Genomic DNA, 18,087 nt, shown 5'->3' with positions numbered 1-18,087 from the left:
CCAAGTCCAGAAGGGACAACCGATCTCCCCTGGTGGATACAAAGCACCCACTTGAAGCACCCTACCTTGACTTCACTTGCTGTTCCACCATCACTGGACCCTCCCTTACTTTATATTTGCTGTTCTTTTACAGTCTTTCTGGTCCACTGCCCTGTTTCCCCCCATCTCTGTCTTGTCCACCGAATGTAGTCCTCAGGAAATGGGCTGCAATGCTCCTATGACCTGCACAGTACCTTGCACACTGTTGGCATGAGATAATAAGTAACAAACTAGTACCTAGGTGGGTAGAATACCTAGGTTGCCATGTCCATACCCTGATGGTGGTTCATGTATTTTCAGGCTTGCAAAGAAGACAGAATTTCAATATGCTTGAGAGGAGTTTCTCCCTGAAAGGTGGCATATAAAAATTTAAAAATAAAAAAATAAAATGTGTGTCTTTCCCCATCATAGTGATAGATTTTTCCCTTCTAGATAGTTCTCAAAAGTTCCAGAACATTCTCAGGATTTGGATCTGCCATCCTTAGAATAGATTGTGTAATCTTCCTGGGATTTTTACTACTTCAGAATGCAGGTACAGCACATGCTTGAATGCTCTCCCACGTTAAAAAAAAAAACATTTGTGGAAAGTTAGCATGTCGGAAATAAAGATTCTAGCTTGGCCTTCTTCCTGACGTGCTAGTTTTCTATTTGCAGGATATTTAACAGAAAAAATACAGACGAACAGTGAAGCATGTGATTCACCCCATCTTGCATTCTTGAGAGGTACAGTCCTAGGAGTACAGTACCATGTGCTTTTTGTGAATGTGCGCATCAGCCTGAGTGGGCTTGAGCTGAGAATGTGACAGAAATAAGCTTTTGGTTTTCTAGATTCTAATCCATTGACTTGACTTGACACTGCTGCTTTCAAATGCAGATGCAATTCAAGTTAATGCCTCAACTGGTGCATTGAAATCCAAGAAAAGGCTGAGGGTGAAAGTAGACATGACTTCAATGATGCCTTTGCATTTAACATGCACACTGAAAAAATGCAAATAGCAGCTGCTGAGGTGGACTGATTCAGAGGAACAATTTTCATTAGGACCACAAAAATTTCCTCTCCCCAAACGGCAGTGGCAATTATCACACATGCACCCCAGTGGAAGCTATTTACATTTTTAAAAAATGTGTATGCTATTGTTTTAATCTATCTTTATTGGTTTATGCATATAGAAAAACATGGTACAATGCCAGTAACCCGAGAGAGAAACAGATGCAATTTAAGAGTACCACAAAAACATATTAAAAACATATGCCGCCCTGGGCTCCTGTTGGGAGGAAGGGCAGGATATAAATCAAATAATAAATAAGTAAATAAATTATGCCCACTCAAAAGAATATAAAGTGGACCATAAACAATGTGCATGTTAAATGCAATAACACCCGCTTACTGTGCTTTTGCCGGATTTGTTAAATGGGAGATGCCGCAAGCATTTGGACCAGGCCCTTTTTAATATTACAATACAGCACCGGCAATCCATTGGAAAGTGACCCAAATGCTTGCAGTTGTGTGTGGCGATGCCTTTGGTACCTCAAAGGACAAGAAAGAGAGGCCCACGTGGAATCCTTCTGAGACTGTAACCTTCCAGATGCACAATTTATTGGGCCGGTAGTCATCAGGATAGTTGGGAGATTGGATGTGCCCATTGTCTTTCTTCACATCTCCCCCACAGATGGCTGGAAGAAGAATGTACAGGTATCAGAAATGTATCCCATCTAAAAATCTTCTTTCTCTCTTGGGAAAGGCCATGGATGCTTCTGGAAATGACATTACAGAACAAGAGGCTTGCCACCAACTAATGCAGGAGAAGCCCATCAAATGTGTTAAGAAATTTCAAAAGACATATCAAAAGAAATTTCCCCTAGGAATGCCACACAGAAATGACAAAAAGTAGAGTTGGGAAGATGGGCTGATTTCTCTGATGGACAGAAACTTGACATACGGGTATTTAAATCTGGGGTCCCCAACACAGGGTGCCTGGACACCATCCTTGGTGCCTGCCCTTCATGATTTTTAAATTTTTGAAAAACGTTTCCCAAGCTTTTTAAAAAACATGAGTGGTGCTGGGCTGCCTGGAATGTAAAGTTCAGGCCTCCAGCCCCCAACCTCTTCCCTCCCTTATCCCAGAATGCTTCTGGCGCTCATGTTGGCCCAGAGGCATTCTGCACAGGAAGAGAAAGGAAAAGAAAAGAAAGAAATTGGGACAGCTGGAAGCCTGTGCTTTGTTTTGTGGGGATAGGAAAGCAACTGGAAGGTGTTCTCTTCTGCCTCCTCTTTTTTCCCCCAGTGTGTGTATGTTTTGCCTGCTTTTTTGCGTTTGCTGGGAGGTATTGTGTCTGCCTTTTGTTTTGAACATGGCCCGTTTTCTTTCTTTTTTTATGATGGTGGTGGTGTCTGTTTTGTCTGTATTTTATCTGCTTTGGGATGTGTGTTGGTGTTAAGTTGTTTGGGGTGTGTCTGTGTTTTTCTCTGAGCATCACCAGTTTTCCTTCAGTGAAATGATGCGCATGACCGTTTCTCAGACTGCAGTGACCAGGACAGTTTCTCATATTTGCAAATGTGCCCCCCTCTCACCAGGCCCAAAAAGGTTTGGAATCCCTGATTTAAATGTATTAGTGGACTGTCACCTAAAAAATATTATCCTGGCTTCTAGCAATTTGAAATTTTTTTCTAGCTCTGACTCTGCCCAATTCTTAAATTGAAACTCTTCCTGTTTCTCAACTTACTCTGCCCAGATTGAGGAATAAAAAACAATACCTTCATAGACTGCAAAAAAGCCTTTGCCAACCCAGTTGCTGCTGCTGCGGAATTCTATCCAGAGGCGGCTGTCGGTAGAGACGATGGGCTCTGGGAGTTTATTCCCACAAAACCTACCTGAAGAAAAACCACATGCTTTCTTGGATATGTCGTTTGCACCTCTGTTGCTACACCATACCTTGCGTAGCACATATACCCCTTCTATGATTAGTAATTTAGCTCTAATCTCTATTCCCTACCCATTGCCAAAAGCTCTAGATACTTTGAAAACTTGGATCTTGGAAACAGAAGAAAAAGAGAAAATACATGCACATATATGTAACTTAATTTGCATAACTTATTGTGAATCTGAAACTGTACAAGAAAAGATTAAAGAGCTGAAAAAGTAGGCCGATCAAACAGTGGAGATGCAGAAGAAAATATATTCTAACACACTCTTACATCTGCCCATTGAGGCATAATGGAAACAGCGGTTTGGTTGTTCATGCCAGCTTAAAATGTAAATTAGGCACACTTTTTATGAAGAGTTAGCCACTGGGCAGACAGCCCAGGATAGCAACAGATCTTACATCAAATGCAGCCTTTAGTTCAAGATGGAAGTGACAAGTTGTAGCCACATCTAATCTAAGGGGCTTCATTGAGAGCTAACTGGCTAAAGCTTATTAATTTTAGAGTGTTTTTAGCACGTCTGTTTGCCGCCCTGGGCTCCTGCTGGGAGGAAGGGTGGGATATAAATCAAATAATAAATAAATAAATAAAATAAATCACAGACCACCACCAACACCCCCCCCAATCATTTTAAAACAGTCTACTCAGACTATTGTTCTTTTAACCAGGTAATTCCTTAAAGCAGAGTAAGACTATAGTATCACCTGCTCTAAGCTAAAGAAGGAAGAAAATGCAATGCATTTGGTTCATGTTGATTAATTCCAATGCACTATGAAAATTGCCCTGGATGTGGCCAATGATAAATGAGGTGATAATGACTGTAAAGAAAATATAGTTACTTGTTACAAGTGAACACAATTAATGCTGCACAAGTAAGGCAATACAGAGGGAGAAAAATGAGGGGTTCAAAGATTTTTGTTTTGTTTTTTACTCAGAGTGGATTTTCTAGTCACCTCTGTACTTCGAAGGAGGAATAACTTATTATGCCCCAAAACATGCCTCAAAGACCTTCTCTAAGCTGTGAAATACAAAACCAAATCAATCATTAATCAGGCCTTAGGAGCTGGGAGATCAGTTAGCTGGCATTTCACAGGATGTCAGACTAGTTGAACTTTGGAGCTTCTTCCAATGTTAAAATCTATGCCTCTATGAGATCTAGCCACGTATCATGGCTTGGCCACCAATATATTTCCAATGGTTACCTCGCAGGGCAGCCTTCCTCCAGAACCCGTCTCTCACCTCCACGTAATCATACCAGCATAGCCGACTTCGGTATAGATCCAGGGACGTAAAGTTCAGAATGATCTGAGAAGCAAGCAGAGGTTACACCAACCTGAATAGGCAGCAGGTATTAAATGTTACTTCAAGATGCTCTGTGCGATTTCCAATTCTTCCATCTTTCACTGATTTTTGAGGATAATAACCCACTAATGCTGGTACCTAACTACATGGCTGCTGTGGATCAAGAGAAAAAACCTAAAGGATCACCTGGTTACCTACTGGTGAGAATGTGCATGGAAGAATGCAGAAAGACCAGCAGCCAGAACATCTGAAACGTTTGGGAAGCTGACTTGCCATCATAGCCATCCCCAGCACTTTTTTTGTGCTACTGCTAGCCTCTTCTGGAGAAGAGATGAGGGAGCCAGTTGTGAACCATCTAGCCTGGTGAGAAGACTCTGCCCCACCTCTGAACTGCTTAAGGTCGGCTGCTGTAGCTCCTTGGAGCTGCCCCTTGGAGCAACATGACTAGCACCTATAACATGGGACAGCTTGATTTATTTTTCTTGTCTGTTCTCCGAGTTTGCTCTCTACAAAATCTACACAAGATTATTTCTTTGCAGTATTGAATTTATCCTACGTTTGTTAAATTGTTCTTGTCTTGTTTGCATTTATATATTATGTAACAAATTGTCCCCCCCAGCCCACCCAAAAGTATTTTGATAATAAGTTGATGTTTGCTGTGAGCTTCTTTGGGCACAGCTCATCGTGGAAAATGTTGGCACTGTGGCAAGAACAACTGCTGCTGGGGTTCTCTTTGCATACCAAAGGGGAGATAGAGAGGGGGTCCTCCAGCTGGCTAGGTTGCCTAGCCTTACTGTTTTCCTCTAACTGTTTTCCTCCCGTTGTGAACTGATACTCTCAGGGAGCTGACCCATCCTCCCCTTCCTCCTCCTTCTAGGACCAGCTGAGGAACAGCAGACATCTTTGCACCTCCAACTTACTTAGTTAGCTAAAACCGGAGCCTTTCCAATCAAGTACGTCTTTCTATTAATAAAGTAGTCTTTTCTTATTTTACTAAGACTAAAGTCTCAGTGATTCGAAGCAAGGTAAAAACTTGCTTTCTCTCAGGTAAACCACACACACTCACACTGCACACAGTATGCTGAGCAAGCAAATTCTGCCAAATTTTATCAATACAACAGAAAGATAGCATATAAATAAACTATAAATAAAACTGGTACATGCATAATGTGGAACCTGGGGGCAAATGTGCCTCACAAAGAATTTAAAATGAATAAAAGAACAAGAAGATATTGTATCCCGATTGCTGCCTTGGATCTTGACCCCTAACCCTGGTTTAAAATACAGCCTTGCTTCTGCTTCCCCCGACTCCTGACTTTTGGTATTGACCCCTGCCTGGTTTTGGACTGCGCATCTGCTTCTAGTTTACTGGGATGGACGGTAAATGCCTCCACAGTTCCTGAACCTTGGCCCCTGCTGAACTCTGACTCATTCCTTTCCATGTTAGGGCTGGCACCTTTTAATAGTCCATGTTCCTGTATCTTTAGCAGAAATGTACCATGCTGGAATTTAGCAGGTGAAGTTTTTCCTACCACTTTATCTCAGCATCAGGAAAAGCTTTACTTGCTACATTTTTGTGCATCTGGCTGCCGTTAAAGGCGAATGAGAAGGTACAATAATAAAGATGGCAATCTGAGTCCACATGGAAGCTGTGAGCAGTATTAAAATCTGCAAAGAGGCCAAAGGGTCATATCCTTGGCACTTTTTCTGCCTTGCCCTTTTATTAATCTGGGTCTGCACTTTTGAGATTAATTTGGACCTCCCACTTTAAAATAGTTCCAGAAGTACAAAACAAGAAACATCTGAAACCAAATTCAGCTCTGATTGCTGAAATCACATGTTCTTTTGCATTTATGGAAAACATTTGGATTGCAGACATTCCTAAGCCTGACAATGTTGTTCCAGGCTAGCAGTCATTTAAGCTCATCAGTCTAGAAATGGTCCCAAATTTCTGTGCCAGAGTCTAGCTCAGAATCTGCCTGACCTGAAGGAACATTCAGTGTTCCAAGCTGTTAAGAACAGATATAAGCCTGCAATTCAAAACAGCAGTATGAGAAATGCTGGATATGGCGAAAGCAACTAAAGACAATATATTTTGGTTACTGTCTCCAGACCTGAGTAAACATCAGAAAGTTTAGCTTCCATCATCTCATTTCCCTACTCAGGTCTTGAAAATGCACAAAATCCATCTTTGTAATATTATGAAAAAACCCAAGTATGAGATACACCTGGACAGTTTAAAAACCTGGGATCTTTCCCCCTAGATACACATCTGATAACTTGGTTTGCCAAGATCACAACGTTTGAATTTCCCAAGTGAGTGTCTCCAGCTGTTTTCTGGCTTTTCCCTACCAATGTTTTCAAAATGTAAGTGCAGAAGCAGCGTTAAGATGGGGTCAAGGAAGGAAGAGACACCAGAAAAGAAGGAGAGAAAGAGCCTTAGTTCATACGCAAACTGTAGCTAGGTGATCCCATCTTGTCTTCTCTTTGTGAGTTCTGGATTCAAGAGATGAGAAGGCTCTGCCCACAACACCCGATTTGTAAAGGTTCTTTCGACCATGGTATCCTTCTGGGGAGACTCACGGAGTTGGGAGTCGGGGGTACTGCTTGGCAGTGGCTCCGCTCCTACTTGGTGGGTCGTCACCAGAAGGTAGTGCTGGGGGAATACTGCTCGACACCCTGGACTCTCCATTGTGGAGTCCCGCAGGGATCGGTACTGTCCCCCATGCTTTTCAACATCTACATGCAGCCGCTGGGTGCAGTCATCAGGAGTTTTGGGGTGCATTGTCATCAGTATGCTGATGACACGCAACTCTATTTCTCCTTTTCATCCTCTTCAGGTGAGGCTGTTAACGTGCTAAACCATTGCCTGACCGCGATAATGGACTGGATGGGGGCTAACAAACTGAAGCTCAATCCAGACAAGACCGAGACGCTGTTGGTGAGTGCCTTCACTGCCCAGATGGAGGATGTTCATCCTGTTCTTGATGGGGTTACACTCCCCTTGAAGGAACAGGTTCGTAGCTTGGGAGTCCTTTTCGATCCTTCCTTGTCTCTCGAGGCCCAGGTGGCCTCGGTGGCACGGAATGCTTTTTACCATCTTCGACTGGTAGCCCAGCTACGTCCCTATCTGGACAGTGATGACCTCGCTTCAGTTGTTCACGCGCTGGTAACTTCTAGGTTGGACTACTGCAATGCGCTCTACGTGGGGCTGCCCTTGAAGATAGTTCGGAAACTACAGCTAGTCCAGAATGCAGCGGCCAGACTACTGACGCGGACCAGAAGGTCCGCTCATATAACACCCGTTCTGGCCCGTCTGCACCGGCTTCCTATTTGTTTCCGGGCTAAATTCAAAGTGCTGGTTTTGACCTATAAAGTCCTACACGGCATGGGACCGCAATACCTGGTGGAACGCCTCTCCCAATACGAACCTACCCGTACACTGCGCTCGACATCTAAGGCCCTCCTCCGAGTGCCATCCCATCGAAAAGCTCGGAGGGTGGTGACCAGAACTAGGGCCTTCTCGGTGGTGGCCCCCGAATTGTGGAATAGTCTCCCCGACGAGGTACGCCTGGCGCCGACGCTGCTATCTTTTCGGCGCCAGGTGAAAACCTTTTTATACTCCCAGGCATTTTAAAATGTATCTTAATAATTGTTTTTATCATGTATTTTAAACAGTATCTTATTATTGTTATATTTTGATGTTGCTTGGTTGTTGTTGTTTGTTGTTTTGACTTTTGATTCTGTTATATTTACTGTATTTATATATTTTGCTTGTTTTATCTTCTATGTACACCGCCCAGAGAGCCTTTTTGGCTTAGGGCGGTATATAAATAAAATAAAATAAATAAATAAATACATAACCTAGCAGATATAATGGCAACAGCCTACATGAGAAAAATGTTCCTATAAATAAGACCTGAGAAAGAAATAAAGAGAGCGGGGGGACTGTAGGGGCCAGGGATTGTGAGACAGTTCAAGTAGCACAGCAGCACAGGTGGACTGGAGCAGCCACTACCTTTTCCCCTGGGGTGACAGATATCCTCCAGATGCAGTGCAGTCCATTGGGAAACTCGGGTGAGGAGAAGTTCCCTTGACTGTCCTGCAGGGTCTCTCCACAAGCTGGAGGGTGGGGGAAGAAAACACATAATAAGGCAGTTAAAAAACAGCGGTGAGCTTGCCCACCCAATGCTATCCCCTAACAAAAACAAACACCTTCAGCACAAGCAGATGGCTCTTATTTCAGGGGCTGGACATGCTGTTTCCACAGTCTAGGAAATTGTTCTTCTGCAGTTAGGTCATAGATTTCCTGGGGGGGGAAGGTACCCACCCTTCTCTGGGATACTTCCTATGCACCTGGTTCGCAGACCATAGTGCTCAACTGCAAGGATGAAATAGGGCCATCTGGACATGCCCCTAAAATTAGAATTGCCTTCTCTCCCTTTCCCGAAATTAATATTCTCTGCCAAGCTAATACAACTGTTGAAAAAAGATTTTTTTTGCAGAAATTGTATTATGCAACATGCATATATTATGTAAATTAAATAATTATGGACATGTTTATTTTGCATAATTTCCTCTGCTAGTCATGGGGAAGAGCAAAGGAGGGTACATGACATTGAAGCCCTACTGCTGTAAATCCTGGTCCTCACATCCCACTCTGGCTTCTGAGATTTCTTCAGATATTGGTGACATATCTTTGCAGCCTTAGGGACTAGTAACTTTCTTTAAAAAATAGGAAAGGAATAGAGATTCTCAGAACAACATTGAATTCTGTGTCTGGATCTACTTAAGGCACCTGTGAGGAGGGAGGGACTCCAGAATACAGCATTCACAGTCCTGCTTTTTCTCCTAAGCAACCACGCCCCACAGAATCTGCTCGTTTTCCCTGTGAAATTGGCTCATTCAGGATAAAGCCTCCCTTCCCCCAAAGCATCTATAGCTTGTTCTGCAGCTGTGAAGGTAACTATGGAAACCAAACCTGATGCCATGTTGCCACAGTGATGGAAGTCAGGACTTTCGCACAGGCAAGCTAAACCTTTACAAGAGTTTTTCATGTTTTCTCCTGTTGCTGCCTTTCCCTCCTTTTGCAGCAAAGCACCAGGGGATCCTGAATCCTTTTAGAAACAATCCGTCCCTCCCCTCCTTATTTTTCCTTGACGTGCCAGCCTGCCAGAGCCCCAATCCTAGCCAGCTCTTAAATCCAAATACCAGTGAAAGCTGCCCAGTAACAGTGCCCCACACCCTGCAGTGGTGGCAGCAACTGGCCTTTCATCCCCGATTCTGTGATAGATCGCTTCCCTATGTTGCCACAGGGATCACTTCCCCATGTTGCCATGTCACCCTGCCGCTAGCCATAGCTAACTTGCCAGCTGGGACCATGTTGTGCTTGGCACCATCTGGAGGCCACATGATTGTACTGGACAGAGCCAAGATACCCTTCCTCGCTAGTACTTCCAGAAGGCCAGAGAAAGGGAAGGGAAATGGCCCTGGAATAAAGGACAAAATTGTTAACTGCACCAACAGCCCTTGTACCTCCGGGCAATGCATACTTCGTGATTCTGCAAAAGTGTAGAAAAACAACATAATTTGTATTACTGGGAGTAAACGATTCAGTATTCCAATTACCTTTTTTTAAAAGTGATTCAGAGCTGCAACAATAAACCTGAAAATGTTGGGCTAGCTGTACGTTACACACAAACATGTGTAATGTAGTCCTGATGCCTTGTCTTTTCTTAGCAGCTTGGGGAGGTGCCTGCAGAGATCTCTGAAACCAGAGAGGGCTGCTGTAGGATTTCAGATGGACAGGAAGTAGGATTTCTATGCCATATGGAATTTATTTAGTTAGAACATTTCTATCTCACTTTTTTGCTATTTAGGCACCAAGGAGTTCACAACTAATAAATCAACTAACAAAATTCAAATACAATTCAAAATCTGCTTTAAAAAAACCTAAACAGAACAAGGACAGAAAAACCAAACAGAAAAACAGAAACACCAAGTACAGAAAAACCAAACAGAACAAGAACAGCAAAGCAGCAACAATAGGAGCAGTAAATACAACAGGAACAGAAAAACAAATTATTCGCTTTTCCCCATGACAAGTGGAAACAGTCTGAGGCTGCAGTCCTGTACACACTTTCCTTATTTTATGCCAGCCACAGAATTCAAGCTATTTTACGAAAGCCCTCCTTATGCCTCATTCTCTTTTGGGGCTGCATTTATATGGAAGCATGCTAACAGGCACTTACTAATGTCTAATGCCACATCATGGTATTCTGTTCCTACGGTAGAGCCAGGCAATCAAAACTCATAACATTTCACTTCAAAGAAAAAGGCTGCTGCTCCTACCTTTCCAGGGCATGTGTGTGCTGAGGCCTGTACTACACAGCAAAGGCTTTTATGTGCAAGGGGATCTACTTGGCGGCACACTTTGCATCTCTAAGATAAATCTAGCCCTAGCCTCAACAACATTTTTGCAACCTAGTCTGTCTATAAGGCTTTCCAAAGTGGAATAGTCATGTAACCAGTTCCTCATAGCAAAGTTCTATTTAGATCCCAATTAAGGTAATTTCTGTTGCTTTAACCTTTCTGCTCCTAAAAGGCACTAGAGACAGCTTGGTTAAGATTTACCTGAACATTCGTCATTTATTTTTGCTCTGAAGATGACTCCTGTATAATTCACGTGTGTGTGCGTGTGCGCACACACGTTTTAAATCAGTCTCATTGTTTTATTAATGAATTTACATCCCACCATTACATACTTCTGAACTGGCAGGGTGGTTTTATAACAATGCAAGGTCAAACAGAAAAAAGTGAAATCAAACAACATCAACACAGACGCAGAAGCAGTAGATAGGGTAATTGTTGTTGTTGTTATGTGCCTTCAAGCCGATTACATAAGCGACCCTATGAATCAGCGACCTCCAAGAGCATCTGTCATGAACCACCCTGTTCAGATCTTGTAAGTTCAGGTCTGTGGCTTCCTTTATGGAATCAATCCATCTCTTGTTTGGCCTTCCTCTTTTTCTACTCCCTTCTGTATTTCCCAGCATTATTGTCTTTTCTAGTGAATCATGTCTTCTCATGATGTGTCCAAAGTATGATAACCTCAGTTTCATCATTTTAGCTTCTAGTGACAGTTCTGGTTTAATTTGTTCTAACACCCAATTATTTGTCTTTTTTGCAGTCCATGGTATGCGCAAAGCTCTCCTCCAACACCACATTTCAAATGAGTTGATTTTTCCCTTATCCGCCTTTTTCACTGTCCAACTTTCACATCCATACATAGAGATCAGGAATACCATGGTCTGAATGATCCTGACTTTGGTGTTCTTTGCATTTGAGGACCTTTTCTAGTTCTGTCACAGCTGCCGTCTCCAGTCCTAGCCTTCTTCTGATTTCTTGACTATTGTCTCAATTTTGGTTAATGACTGTGCCGAGGTATTAATCCTTGACAAGTTCAATGTCCTCATTGTCAACTGTAAAGTTACATAAATCTTCTGTTGTCATTACTTTAGTCTTCTTGGCATTCAGCTGTAGTCCTGCTTTTGTGCTTTCCTCTTTAACTTTCATCAGCGTTCGTTTCAAATCATTACTGGTTTCTGCTAGTAGTATGGTATCGTCTGCGTATCTTAAATTATTGATGTTTCTCCCTCCAATTTTCACACCTCCTTCATCTTGGTCCAATCCTGCTTTCTGTATGATATGTTCTGCATACAGATTAAACAAATAGGGTGATAAAATACAACCCTGTCTCACACCCTTTCCGATGGGGAACCAATCGGTTTCTCCATATTCTGTCCTTACAGTAGCCTCTTGTCCAGAGTATAGGTTGCGCATCAGAACAATCAGAAGCTGTGGCACCCCCATTTCTTTTAAAGCATTCCATAGTTTTTCATGATCTACACAGTCAAAGGCTTTGCTGTAGTCTATAAAGCACAGGGTGATATTTTTTTGAAATTCCTTGCTCCGTTCCATTATCCAATGTATGTTTGCGATATGATCTCTGGTGCCTCTTCCCTTTCTAAATCCAGCTTGGACGTCTGGCATTTCTCGCTCCATATATGGTAAGAGCCTTTATTGTAGAATCTTGAGCATTACTTTACTTGCATGGGATATTAAGGCAATAGTTCGGTAATTATTGCATTCTATGGGATCCCCTTTCTTTGGAACTGATATATATATTGAACGCTTCCAGTCTGTGGGCCATTGTTTAGTTTTCCGTATTTCTTGACAGATTTTAGTCAGAATTTGGACAGATTCATTCTCAGTTGCTTGTAGCAACTATATTGGTAACCCATCTGTTCCTGATGATTTGTTTCTTCCAAGAATTTTAAGAGTAGCTTTCACCTCACATTCTAGAATTTCTGGTTCTTTCTCATATGGTTCCTTTGTGAATGAATCAATCATCCTTGCATCTCTTTTATACAGTTCATCAGTGTATTGCTTCCATCTTCCTTTTATTTCATCTCAGTCAGTCAGTGTGTTCCCCTGTGGATTATTCAACATCTTTACTCGTGGTTTAAATTTCCCTTTCATTTCTCTAATCTTTTGGAATAGGGCTCTTGTTCTTCCCATTTTGTTGTCCTTTTCTATTTCTATATAATAACTATTGTAATAGCTTTCTTTGTCCCTACATACTAGTCGTTGTATAGTTGCATTTAGGGTTCTGACCATGTTTCTATCTTCTTTTGGTTTTGCTTTCCTTCTCTCTTTAACCATTTTAAGAGTTTCTTCAGTCATCCATTGAGGTCTTTCACTCTTTTTCACTAGAGGTATTGTCTTTTTGCATTCTTCCCTGATAATGTCCCTGACTTCAGTCCATAGTTCTTCTGGTTCTCTCTCAACGAAGTTTAAAGCCTCAAACCTGTTCCTTATTTGATCTTTATATTCTTCTGGGATGTTATTTAAATTGTATTTTGGCATTAGGAGTGCTTTGTTGGTCTTCTTTAGCTTTACTCTGATTTTCGATATGACCAGTTCATGATCTGTACCGCAGTCTGCTCCTGGTCTTGTTTTTGTAGAAAGTATGGAACTTCTCCATCTTCTGTTTCCAATTATATAATCAATTTGATTCCTATATTGACCATCTGGTGATGTCCACATGTACAGTTGTCTTTTCGGTTGTTCAAAAAATGTGTTTGCAAGAAACAAATTCTTGGTTTCACAGAATTCAATAAGTCTTTCCCCTGCTTCATTTCTGTCACCTAAGCCCCGTTTTCCCACAATTCCTAGTTCTTCTCTGTTCCCTACTTTTGCATTCCAGTCCCCCATGATTGTCATAATATCTTGTTTAGTGTGTGATCAATCTCCACCTGTACTTCTGCGTAAAATCTCTCCAATTCTTCTTCTTCTGTGTTTGACTTTGGAGCTTAGACTTGGATGATGGTTATGTTAACAGATTTCCCATTTAATCTCATTGATATCACTCGCTCAGACCTTGCGTTGTAGCTTCTAATTGCTTTTGCTACATCACTTCTCACTATTAAAGCAACCCTGTTTCTTCTTGATTTCTCATTTCCTGCATAAAATATTTTGTAGTTGCCTGATTGAAAATGTCCCATTCCCATTCATTTTAATTCACTCACGCCAAGTATTGTAATGCTGATACGCTCCATTTCTTGCTTAACAATTTCTAACTTTCCTTGGTTCATGCTTCCCACATTCCGTGTTCCTATTGTGTGTGTCGTACAACTCCGGACTCTCCTTTCGCATCTGTGCACATCAGCCTCTGGGCTTCCTTTCGGCTTTGACCCAGCTGCGTCATTAGTCACAGCACTACTCATACTTGTCCTTTGTTCTTCCCCAGTAGCTTGGTGAGTGCCTTCTGACCTGGGGGTCTCATCTTCCAGCACTATCTCGTGTTGCATTTTGGATACTCTGTTCATAGGGTTTTCGTGGTAAGAGGTATTCAGAGGTGGTTTACCATTGCCTTCCTCTGAGTTTGGATGCATCTTAGTCTGGTGTCTCAGCTTTGACCATTCCGCCATGGGTGCCCCTGCTAGGAGTCTAGCCTCTTGGTCTAGACTCCTGACGGCATTGCTCTCAACTTCTTCAACACTCTCAAACTCCCTCACCACATTAAGGTGTGCATCCTAAAGGGGGAGATAGGGTAATACAGCAAGGCAAAAGCAGCCATAGGAACAACTAATGATCTACCAAGCCAAATGTCTTCAGAAATAACCAATTTCTAGATGGAGATCCATGGTATAGACACCACCACTGAAAAGGCCCTGTGCAGTACTTCCCCCCGCCCAGCACAAATTAGACAACAGGAGGACATGGAGCAGGGCCTGAACAGATGATCTAAGTGAAGTGGGTAAGTTCATATGGGAGAGAACGGTCTTTATTATATCTTTGCTTCAGACTGTTTAGGGCTTTAAAAGTCAGATCCAGCATTTAAATGGACTGTCTCATTTGCTGTGGGAACCATTTATTGCACTAGAAATGTGGAGCTCTTGTAGAAGATGCTCTGTGTGAGGGACTGCGGGGTATAACTAGGTACCAACCTCCTTCTGTGTTGAAACCCTCACAGCCTTGGAACCCTGCTCACAGTGTAATCCATGGAGGGTTAACTACCTGTCCACTGCTCAGTCCAAGCCACACCAGATACTGCAGGTGGGAGCAAGCCTGTAGCTGGGGGTGGGAATGGGGGCACTGCCCCCCCAGAGCTATGCTTCACTTCCCCCTGGATTTTTTTAAAAATTGTCTTCTTTTCAATTTGTGACATGACAGACAATGACAACCTCCATTTAAAGAATGATAGCTTGTTTTAAGAACAGGAACAATGTAAGAATAGGACCCTCTGAACAATTCAGTACAAGTGCACAACAAAAGCTTTGTTTGGAAGAGCCCTCAAAAGTCTGCTCACTCAAGAGTTTTCCTGACTGAGGCTGGATTTTTCATGATCACAATCAACCTATAACTACTTAAGTGATCCTGGAAAAAAACCAGGCTGTATAGTAACATGACCCTTGAAGAATTAAATATTAGAACTTTGTATTATGGGCTAGAGTTATCTCCAGCCCTTGGACTTTGCTTTGTTCTGCTTTTCAGTTTCAATTTCAGTGATGCTGTCTACCCACCCAGCAATAAAGAAGCATGTTTGCCTGCTGTAAGAAGCAGGAGTTTGTTTATTCTGAAGTTATTATAATGAGTACAGCGGGATTGGGTGCTTATTGCTAAAGGGTGAACTAAGCGAGATTACTTAAAGTGATCTGAAAAAATGGCTACCTTTTACTCTTTTAAAGCACTTACAATCATAGAGTCAATTTTTAAATTCTTTTTCTTGATTACTTGATGGCAAGGGATGAAAACAGCCCTAGAGGAACAGAAATATCGCTGTGCACACTACAGGTAGCTGGCTGGACAGCTAGGCTGTAACTCAGGCCTAATTTCTGATGTTCCCAATATGTGCAGCTCAGCCTGAGACCTTTTTGGGGTTTCTGGGCAGAAAAATAAACCCAGCAACCAGTCTGGGCTCCTGCTGGGAGAAAGGGCTAGATATAAATCTAATAAACAAATAATAATAAATAAAAACAATTCCAATTGCTTTCCACAATTAGTTTCCAGTTCCTTAGTTTGTCCTTTATATTGCAGCCCTTGATTGTCCAATAGGGAGGAAAATCTAAAGCCCAGGAACAAGACTAGAAGGAGGGACTCTCAAGGAGGAGTTAACAAACATACCCTATTGTATTTATTTTCTCTCTGCCCTTCCCTAAACATGTAGTATAGACAAGTTTGTTGTTCAGGTGGAATCTAAAACTGAGATACCTAATACAGCATCAAAGCCAAGAACAGGAGCTAACTGTCTTTACCAAAGTACAGGGCCGGCTCCAGGCATGCCAGGGCCCTTGGGCATCAGCTTGCCCTGCCCCCCGTGTGCATGTGCCCCCACTCCCACTCCCGTCTGCTGTCTTTTACCATTGCCCTTAACGAAGATGGCGGCTGCAGTTTCCCTAAGGGGATGATACCTCTGACACCATCTCTGTTGATGGCGCATGTGCGTGCTATGCGCGCGCATCTCTGCCATCAACTAAGATGGTGGCAGGGGCTTCAGTACCTTAGGGAAACCGCAGCCACCATCTTCGTTAAGGGCAATGGTAAAAGACAGCAGATGGGTAGGTGGGGGGCGGGTGGGCGTGGATCGCAGGAGGGGAGCGGAGGGGCGGCTGAAGGGCCCCTTGTAGCTCTAGGGGTCGTTGGGCCAGTGCCCCACCTGGCCGCCCTTTAAAACCGACCCTGCCAAAGTAATTCAGTTTATGAAGAATCAGAACACAGGGACAGGACACGGGAAAGGGGACTGTACCTATAAGCAAAGTCAAGCTTTTGAGTCTAGTATTCCTGGGGATCTCTCAAAAAAGGTGAGACAATTCAACAGATTAAACTTCATTTATGTAAATCAACATAATCTCTGGATGGATTGCCTTTCCCTTCCCCTGGCCTGGCCCTCACATCCTCTCCACCAGTGGGGGAGGGGAGATTGTCTGGTGCTATGTACCTCTCCCCCTGCCCAAATACCCCACCTAGAAATGTGGCTGCCCCACCTAACAAGGAAGGCTGGCTACAGGCCTGGGTGGGAGGAGAACGAAGGCCCAGGGTGGTGGTGGCAATGTCCAGGGCAAGGAGAAACAGGACTAGCTCAGGTGAAGCTGGAGAAGCAGAAAAGCAAAAAAGAGGACATACAAGTGGGGATGTTGGAGGATCAAAGATCATTCCAGGGTGCCTCCTGAGCAAGCTCATGGAAGAGGGTAGACAGAGCATCCATGGCGAGAAGAGAGGGGCAGTTAAGGCCCTCCTCAGAAAGGGCTGGATTTTTGTTTAATAAAATTGGGGTTTGGGATTGATCTGTGACTATGGATTCTATGGAGATGGTGGGATTTGCGGCTCTCTCTGCCCAACCGAATCCCATTTAGGAAAAAGGCAGTATTAAACTCTAGTTCCAAACAAGTTAGTCTTCTGCATACAAAGCATTTTGTTAAGGTGTTGGACTATGACCTGTGAGACCAGGGTTCAAATCCCCACATAGCCATGAAGCTCACTGGGTGACCTTCGGCCAGTCACTGCCTCTTAGCCTCAGAGGGACGCAATGGTAAACCCCCTCTGAATACCGCTTACCATGAAAACCCTATTCATAGGGTCGCCCATAAGTTGGAATCGACTTGAAGGCAGTCCATTTCCATTGACACAAAAACTGAAAATGTTTACAGATGCAATTTTAAAAAATAGTCTTGTGCCTTCTTGTACCTTCATGACAATTGCTTTTAAAATTACAAAAAAATCCAACTCCATTCCCAAGGAGCAGTTTGAAAGTAATAAAACTTTATCCTAATGAGAAATACTAAATTTTTAACCATCATCCTGATCAGAGACAAAATACCTTTCCAAAATGTTGTTTTTAAACTGTATTGGGTTCATTAGGTTTTTTTTTCCCCTAAGGCAAGAAAGATGTGGGAGAGAGTTTTGCTCAAAATTAAATTTTAACTATGAAAAACTTCCAAGCAACATAGAAAGCAGCTTATTTTTTGGAAACCATATTTCCCAAATTTTATCATATTTTGGCCATGACCTTTGGACCAGTGATGCTTACTATGTTTGTCATCTCAGTGCTATGATGTCCAAGCCACAACAGGATTTCCAAGAAGTCTCGGTAGTTTCACTGGAAGTTCTCACAGATGACTTTGGACAAGACACTGAGAGAAAGAGTGATTGACTCATGTCTCCTCTGACCACACTTCTGCATCTCCTGACATATAGAATGAACAAGCATCTCTCTGGGGGAGCAAAATGAATCTCCCGGCTTTGGAAAAGACTTGGAAGTG

At 42.8% G+C, this 18,087-nt stretch overlaps 1 protein-coding gene across 4 annotated transcripts in view; it reads right to left on the bottom strand.

Moving 5' to 3' along the window:
• Positions 1-18,087, bottom strand: part of BMP1 (bone morphogenetic protein 1) — a 207,694-nt gene that overhangs the window by 43,836 nt on the left and 145,771 nt on the right. For all 4 annotated transcript variants that reach the window (XM_061593536.1, XM_061593538.1, XM_061593534.1 and 1 more), the window contains 4 exons: positions 8,283-8,386; positions 4,165-4,267; positions 2,795-2,911; positions 1,568-1,713 (listed from right to left, as the gene is read on the bottom strand). In XM_061593536.1, coding sequence (XP_061449520.1) covers positions 1,568-1,713; positions 2,795-2,911; positions 4,165-4,267; positions 8,283-8,386 — 470 coding nt within the window. The remainder of the gene's footprint in view (positions 1-1,567; positions 1,714-2,794; positions 2,912-4,164; positions 4,268-8,282; positions 8,387-18,087) is intronic.

Source organism: Rhineura floridana, chromosome 12 (genome assembly GCF_030035675.1).
Source record: "Rhineura floridana isolate rRhiFlo1 chromosome 12, rRhiFlo1.hap2, whole genome shotgun sequence".
Taxonomy (NCBI): Eukaryota; Metazoa; Chordata; class Lepidosauria; order Squamata; family Rhineuridae; genus Rhineura; species Rhineura floridana.
The sequence above is the reverse complement of the archived record's forward strand: the minus strand, read 5'-3'. Positions and strand labels throughout refer to the sequence as shown.